General features: G+C 35.6%; 1 protein-coding gene across 3 annotated transcripts in view; it reads left to right on the top strand.

Annotated features, from left to right (window-relative positions):
- LOC132103740 (EF-hand domain-containing family member B-like) overlaps nt 1-5,910 on the top strand; it is a 17,160-nt gene extending 11,250 nt beyond the window's left edge. The window contains exons 2-15 of one of the 3 annotated variants that reach the window (XM_059508831.1): nt 2-66; nt 177-251; nt 360-422; nt 609-752; nt 1,047-1,227; nt 1,315-1,425; nt 1,594-1,723; nt 2,347-2,430; nt 2,530-2,597; nt 2,886-3,040; nt 3,742-3,949; nt 4,197-4,415; nt 5,112-5,293; nt 5,741-5,910. In XM_059508831.1, the coding sequence (XP_059364814.1) occupies nt 186-251; nt 360-422; nt 609-752; nt 1,047-1,227; nt 1,315-1,425; nt 1,594-1,723; nt 2,347-2,430; nt 2,530-2,597; nt 2,886-3,040; nt 3,742-3,949; nt 4,197-4,415; nt 5,112-5,293; nt 5,741-5,887 (1,758 nt within the window). In that variant the 5' untranslated portion in view covers nt 2-66; nt 177-185 and the 3' untranslated portion in view covers nt 5,888-5,910. Of the gene's footprint in view, nt 1; nt 67-105; nt 252-359; nt 423-608; nt 753-1,046; nt 1,228-1,314; nt 1,426-1,593; nt 1,724-2,346; nt 2,431-2,529; nt 2,598-2,885; nt 3,041-3,741; nt 3,950-4,196; nt 4,416-5,111; nt 5,294-5,740 lie in introns of those variants that run through there. The other 2 variants (XM_059508830.1, XM_059508828.1) reach the window with 2 other exon arrangements.
- Nucleotides 5,911-7,393: the final 1,483 nt, after the last annotated feature.

The raw sequence follows: 7,393 nt of genomic DNA, 5'->3' as shown, positions 1-7,393 counted from the left end.
GGTGGACGTCTGACGTCATTATCAACTTGACACCGCGGTTCCTCGCGCGTTGTCAGGTAACGGAAGGTAAACAAACACTGCTACATGTTTGTAAAACTTTCTAATTAGGCTCGCTGTTGTAAAGTTGGTTATTGTTTAGATGGTTATTTGGTTGTAATTTAATTCTGCATTAGTAGTGTGTAGGCATGAGTCTTATAGAGCGGAATTCATCCACCTGGAGACGCAGAGACACGTCTCCAAACATCCTCGCGGTATGACTAACGTTAATTATTCTTCAGAGGCGGTTTTGATCTTTTACATGTATTATGCAACAAATATGAATCTACTTATATTTAATGTATAATAATTTCCATTGAAAGGCAGGAAAGCTCATTCCAGCTGGTGACACAACTAAGACTTGTCTGCAGGAAATTACACCAGGGGTGGGTCAATATATGTTTTTTTTTTTTTTTTTTAACAGTACATTGTTGTACCAAACAGTGTTGCGTACTTGTGCATATAACTTTATTATTATTGTTATTTATCATTATTATTATTATTTTTTAAACAAAACCAAACGTTTGACAGGCATTGCATTGTATAAACTTTTATTTATTTGTTTTTAACAGATTGTGACTCCACCTGTGGTGAAGAAGTTTGTCCTTTCTGCTCGGCCTCCTGTTGGGACAGTTAGGGTCTTCCATGGAAAAGCAAATGATCCTGATATTGGCAGCACACTGGTCCATGGTGTGAATACTAAATCATCCATTAATGTAAGACAGTCACAATAACAAAAATTGTTTTAGTGAGTGTATTCGTTCTTATTGCTTGATGTTTTAACTTGTAGGTGAATCACACAAAACCAGTCATCATTTGTTCAGTTCATATTTCATTCAAAAAAAGAAAAAAAAGAATGCCAAGCCTTTTTTAGACTTTTTATCTTCTTCTTTAATTAAAAGCACGTTGGGAACTTTAGTTATAGATTATTCTTTTGTAATTCCAAATGTAATATATAGAATAAAAAAATAAAAAAATGTTGTTTGTTCACTGCATGCATGTATTTTCAGGCTGGATCAGTGATCAATCCTGCACCAAAAACACGCTTCCTAGAGAGGCTGCGTCAGCTTCAAGAAATCAATTATGCCACCAATCAGAAAGCTCCTCTTGGGAGGTCACAAGTTCAAAGCACTGGTTTACCAAGCTGGCTCGATCCTGAGAAAACCACTTTTGGTGTCACAGCACTCCGGTGTAAGAATAATATCGAAAACTTCAGTAGCATAATAATGACTCTATAATCAAAAGAAACTGTGAATCTGTGAATTATTTTAAATGCAGTATCTAACGGTGGTGAGATCATCAATCCACCCAAAACCACACATCAGGTGAAAAAGGAAGCGGACGAGGGACATCAGCTCTATGTTCGCTCACACGGATCCTACTTTGTAGGTCAGTTAAAATGCAGCCCATGTCGGGGTCAAAGTCTTTGGTTAAACTGTTTATAACTTTGCAATTTTCTTTGGAAAATTTGGAAGCTACAGTCTTTTTCTCTTGTGCTCATTTTCAGAAAACACAGATAGACAGTTTTTGACTGCGTTTGTCTCTCTGTTGTTGCAGGAGAGCGTGTGGACAGGAAGTATAATTGCAGTCACTATGGGAGAGACAGAAGGTTTGGTGTCCCTACGCCTCATTACAATGATGGGAGAACCATCTCCAGATCTCTGCAGTGGCCCTCTGACTCGCTAATGTAGACTAATTAAGACACATGCACCTGAACTTAATGTACATTTAGTTTATAACTGAAGATCTGAACATACAGTAATTTATTAGCATTGATTAAGGTGATTTCAGAAAAAAAAAGAAAAAATCTGATTGAATGATTTCTGAAGGATCATGTGATGCTAAAGAATGGAGTACTGATGCTAAAAAAATCAGCTTTGCATCACAGAAATATATAACATTTTATAATATTTTCAATTGGAAAACAATTTTAAATGTACAGTAGTTATATACATTTTTATCCATCTATCTATACACTCATAGCATGTAGGCGAGTATTGGGTCATTCGCCCCACTCTCAATCCCAGCGCAAGGGTTAGAGAAAATTAGCAATGAATTGCATAGTCTTTTATAGCTAAATGAATGTATTTTGGGATAAAATTATACCTCCAGAAAGTAACAGCATTGTCATTTTTTTTTTACTATTTTGACAGATATTATGAATGTCTGCAATTTTCAATATTCAGTTTATAATGAAAATCCATATTTTGTTTAAAATTTTCAAAATAAGCTCCTAATGACAACTAATATGGTAATGTGAATGACAAAATGATCAGAAATGAACAATTAATCATGACTTCATGTCTTAAGGCACAACAGCGCAAAATTAGTTTCGAAACGCTGCGACGACTTCAGAGAGAAGACTCAGCCACAAGCAGGCAAAGTACACGATCCGTAAGTCATGGTTAAGAGCATTTTTGTTAAATACGAATGACATTTCACAGTTTCTGCCAGTGTGTTAATAATCTTTTCTGTCTGTGCATGAATTTCTAGAATTGCAGAGACATTTAACGTTCCCCGTGATCACACATTTGGAGTCTTGATGAAACCTGACAGCTTTGGTAATTAAAACCGCCTGTCACGTTCTGAGTTTGATATGTCAGAAATGAATTGGCGGCCAGTATTGCAGAGGATATGGTTTATTCTTGCTTGGTGTGAAAGACATTGTTGGGAAACTTCAATTTGGACATTCCTATAGTCAGGCTCAAACAAAACTCAAAAATATTCATTGTATTTTAAGTAAAGAAAATGAAGCCTATTTTCATTACAGTTAAGCATATTTTTTGAGGTGTGTTCTTGACTGGTTTTGAGAAATTCATCCATTTGTAGTTCTTCTTGTTTCTCCTCAGGTGTAGGTGACCTGCTGCATCAAACTCCACCTGGTGAGTCCCTGAAAGGCAAAGACCGACAGCGAGCCCTGGTCAGCGCTGTTCGCCAGCACCTCAAGAAGTCCAACTACCAGAACTTCAGCTCATTACTTGAAGCATTCAGATACTATGACAAGGTCAGAAGCTGTTCTCATTGCTTCAATTGTATTGATGTAGTCAGCAAGGGGAGACCTCACCAAAAAACCATACAACACTGCCATAGTTACACATTCATTTCTAAAGGAAAGTATGCTGAAAAGCGATTACCAGTTTTCTCTGATGGTATGTCTTGTGCTTTTTTTAGCAAGTAAAAGGCCTTTTAGTATAAAATATTTACCTTCAGGTCAGGGTTTCTGCATCTTTTTGCTGTGAAATCTTTAATGCTTTTTTTAAAGTAAACATGAATATCTTTCAAGTTGTTAGTAATATTTCAGGATGGACTTTAGCAACTTAAGATTTACTAGATTATTAAGACATATGATCATCAGGCTTTTGAGGAACATTAATTTATTTCTCAGTCATCATTGCATTGCATTATATGTTTTGAAACTACAGAGCTTTATCATAAAACTAAGCATTTAAGTATCATCTTACTGAGATATGCAGTATTATTGAGTATGTATAATGACAACTGATGTTTATGTGAGTGGTCTACTGCACTGTTGTAAAGGTCCCATTGATTTACATTACAAGCTATCAGAATTTCAGCATGTTTAGCGATTGATTTAAAAAGAATAGTATGCTGAAAAATTAAAAAGCAAAAAAATCCAGAATTGATTTCTCATTTTTCAACAAGTTTTACCTATTACTTGTTGTAACTGTCTGTTTTGTTTTGCAGAAGGGTCAAGGGAAAATCAGTAGAGAGGATCTGAAGGAAGTCTGCCACCAGTTTAATATGATCATCAGTGACCCGGTGCTTGATGACCTCATGGATTACTGTGATGTTGATAACAATGGACTTATCGACTTCATGGAGTTTTCCAATTTTCTTAATTGGAAAGACAAGATGCCCATCAACAGGGTGGAGCAGAAAATTCTCACAGAAGGTGAATTCAAGTGTACTTGCTCACAGAGACATGTCAGATCTAACAAAACCTCATAAGAATTCAATTACATAGTCTTTTGGCATTTTATGTTTTTTTCAAATACTGTTTTACTTCAAATCAATGTTTTGATTAGTCTCTGAGCTAATTGGTTTGGTTCTAGGTTTATACTATTTGAAATCCCAACCAAGGCAATGAAACAGGAGAATAAGTGTGTGCCAGATGTTAATTTATCTCTTGTGTCTTGTAGAGCGTATGGCTCGGACAGCCCCGGCCAACATGCAACGCACAGACCTCCAAGAATCCAGCGCCGTGAAGCCTTTGATTAGACCTGAAGATCTGGAACGTGTTGAGGTGGGAAGCACCAGGAAGACTCCAAAAACCCTGCCCAGGCCCAGAACAGTGCAGAACAACTTCTTCACCTCGTCTTCTCTCATAAATGCTGTTGTGGGTGGATTTTCCCCTGCAGGTGAGTCTCACACAAAACCTTTGAATCCTCTTAAACTGCCCAAGTATTCAAGCTACACAAAGCTTAAATGACCTCCATGCATTTTTTTTTCAAGGTGTGTTGATTAACTTTTAAAGCCTAATGTATCATATTTGAAATTTCTGAAGCCTCTAAATTATCAATATGCTCAAAACGTTTTAACCTGTTAATAAACAATCTACTACATGACTTCTGTCATCTGATTGATAGTTTAGAATAAACTTTTGTACAACCGTCCACCTTCAGCTCGTGCTTCACTTGTCTTTCTGCTGTGAAATCAAATAACAAACATCAGAATTTCATCTTACTTTTTAGGCAATTTGCACCGATTTATATATATATATATATATATATATATATATCATAGAGTTATATACGACAGCGTTTTAGTGTCACATAAAAAAAAAAAATCTAAGATTACAAAATTAAAGTTGTAATATTTCGAGATTTAAAATCGAAATTACGAGAATAAAGTCAAAATATTAATCTTTAATATACTTTAATCTCGTAATCATAGATGTTTTTTTTCTTCAACGTGGCACTAAAACTGTCGTAGTTATATGAACTGCTCCATAAAAAAAAATATAATAATAATAATACGTCAGGATTTACAGGGTTAAAAATGCAAAACTAGAAGAAGAGAGTTGTAGAGTTTTTCTGATTGATTCCCATCAACAGATGATCACACATACGGAGTCCCATCAGTACGGACTGATCTACCTGCTCCACGTATCAAACGCATCAGTGACAGGACAAACTATGGAGATGAAGCAACAGCACATGATCTGCTGCACCCCCCTCTGCATTCCCTCCATGGAGTCCATGAAAAAGAGTTTTTTAGTCCTCGCACGAAAGATGAGGTGAGTTTAGTGATGTTGCATTATGACATAACACACACAGTTTCTGCCAATCTCATGTTAAACTTAGTTAAACTTAGAGTAGTATTGCATCCTTCATATCTCCACAGAGTCTTCAATTTTATCAGATTTATAAAAGACAGATACAGAAGTGCCCATATAAGGAATCCCGCCTTTTATGACATCATACACAGTGCCATACTCTGAAAAAACAAAAGTTCTTAAACTTATACGAACTCTGAAGGAGTGTATTTGGCACAGAAATACTCCGTCATACATCCACCTGATTTTTGTGAGACTTTGGTCATGTTTAGCATGAGAATCCAACTCTTTAACAACGTAAATATGTCAGAATGCATGAAATGGCATTAGATATGCCTTTAACAGGGTTTTAAGCTGTCCAAACAATTATTACAGCTGGACTAAAAATATATTGTATATCACTCATAGATTGCACAGATATTTAAAAAAGTGGTTCTCGGAGTTGCTGAGGAGACGTTTGAGGAGGCGTGGAAGTTGGCATCCATGAGACATCCTGATGGTGATGTATGTGTGGAAAGCTTTCGAAATGTTCTTCATGAACTACAAGCAAATTAAACCTTAAATCAGTGTTTCTGTCATGTTTATTTGTCTGTATTTTTTATATTATATTGTATTAATCAATTAATTTATTACTTATTTAGTTGATTTTCAAGTAACAACATTTTTATGGTTTTAGTTTTCGTTAACTATAAAAAACCTGGTGACGCACCATAATTCAAAGTTTGCCTTCGTTCAGATCATTAAGGAGAAAGTAACATAAAAAAAAACCTGTTACACAAGTGAAAGTAGGTGAGGTAAAGCTCTAGGTGCCTTCCAAGGGATTATTTCAGAAATATGATGAACGCAGAGACTGGTTTTATTTGAACAATAATCAGTGTGGACACACTAAACTAGTAATCATTACTACACTGTGAAGTGAGTTCAGACCCTCATGACTTGTGCAGCTGCAGTATTTTATTAGTTCAGATCCATTATTGGGTCAGCTGTAATTCTGGCCATGTTATTTGTTTAATTTAGTCTCTTGTCAAATGAAGCAAAGTGCTGCAACAGGCATGACTGCAATAAGAAGTGCCCTCAGCACTGAGTAATAAAAGCTCAGCTTACTAATGAATTTTTGCCTCCCAGGATAAAAAATATTGTGTTTACTTAGAGGATGTATGCTGCATTTAGAGTTTGAGAGAGATGGAGATGGCTGTCAATTACCGTTTTCTCCCAAAGGACTTTATCACACACTGATGATAAGCGGGAGTCTCTCTCTCTCTCTCTCTCTCTGTGTGTGTGTGTGTGTGTGTGCTGTACCCAATACAGTATTGTTAACTGTTATGGAAAATAATGGTTATTTGTCACCTAGATACCCATATTCCTTTCCTGGATATTGGGTAAATAAATTATTACATCTTTTGGACTAGTAAATCTTAATCTCATTTGTTTGTGATACATTGAACGTGGACCTCTTTACTTTATCAATACACATCCTTCTCCTTAGTTAAAATAAAGTCCTGTCCAATGTCTTGCCTATCCTGTCACTTTAAAATACGTCAGATTACAGAAGTAAAATGGCTGCATTTGCAAAATTTGAGCTGCATTTCATGTTGACTTTAAAAGCAGAAGCAAACATACAGTACAGAGATGAATTTATCCGCCTTATTTGGCAACATCAATATAACACAACATAAATATGAGTTAATGTTTAGTACAATAAACAGATTAATAATAGCAGCAGAGTCCCTTATCCACGAGGAGTGCAAAATAGCTTTGTAAAGCACATTAATGCTTTTATTTTCTTTTGTTCAGGTCACTTGTAGATGAAGCCAGCGTGATTAATTGCCTAATATGGTATTAACATATTTATTTCAATTGAAATAGGAGGTATGATATACACTGTTAATCATATTATGACTTATTTGCACACACGTGACAAAACACCCACGCAAATTGAACAGAACAATCCATTACTGCCTGCAAAAATTATAATAATCCCACAGCCATATTTCTAAATGATTTAATGAATTTCAGTCAATGATAATTTGATGACTCCCTGAAAAACCATGAATGTATAAA

The sequence above is a fragment of the Carassius carassius genome, chromosome 24 (genome assembly GCF_963082965.1).
Source record: "Carassius carassius chromosome 24, fCarCar2.1, whole genome shotgun sequence".
Lineage (NCBI taxonomy): Eukaryota > Metazoa > Chordata > Actinopteri > Cypriniformes > Cyprinidae > Carassius > Carassius carassius.
Note: the sequence above shows the minus strand (reverse complement) of the source record. Positions and strands in the feature narration are given on the sequence as shown.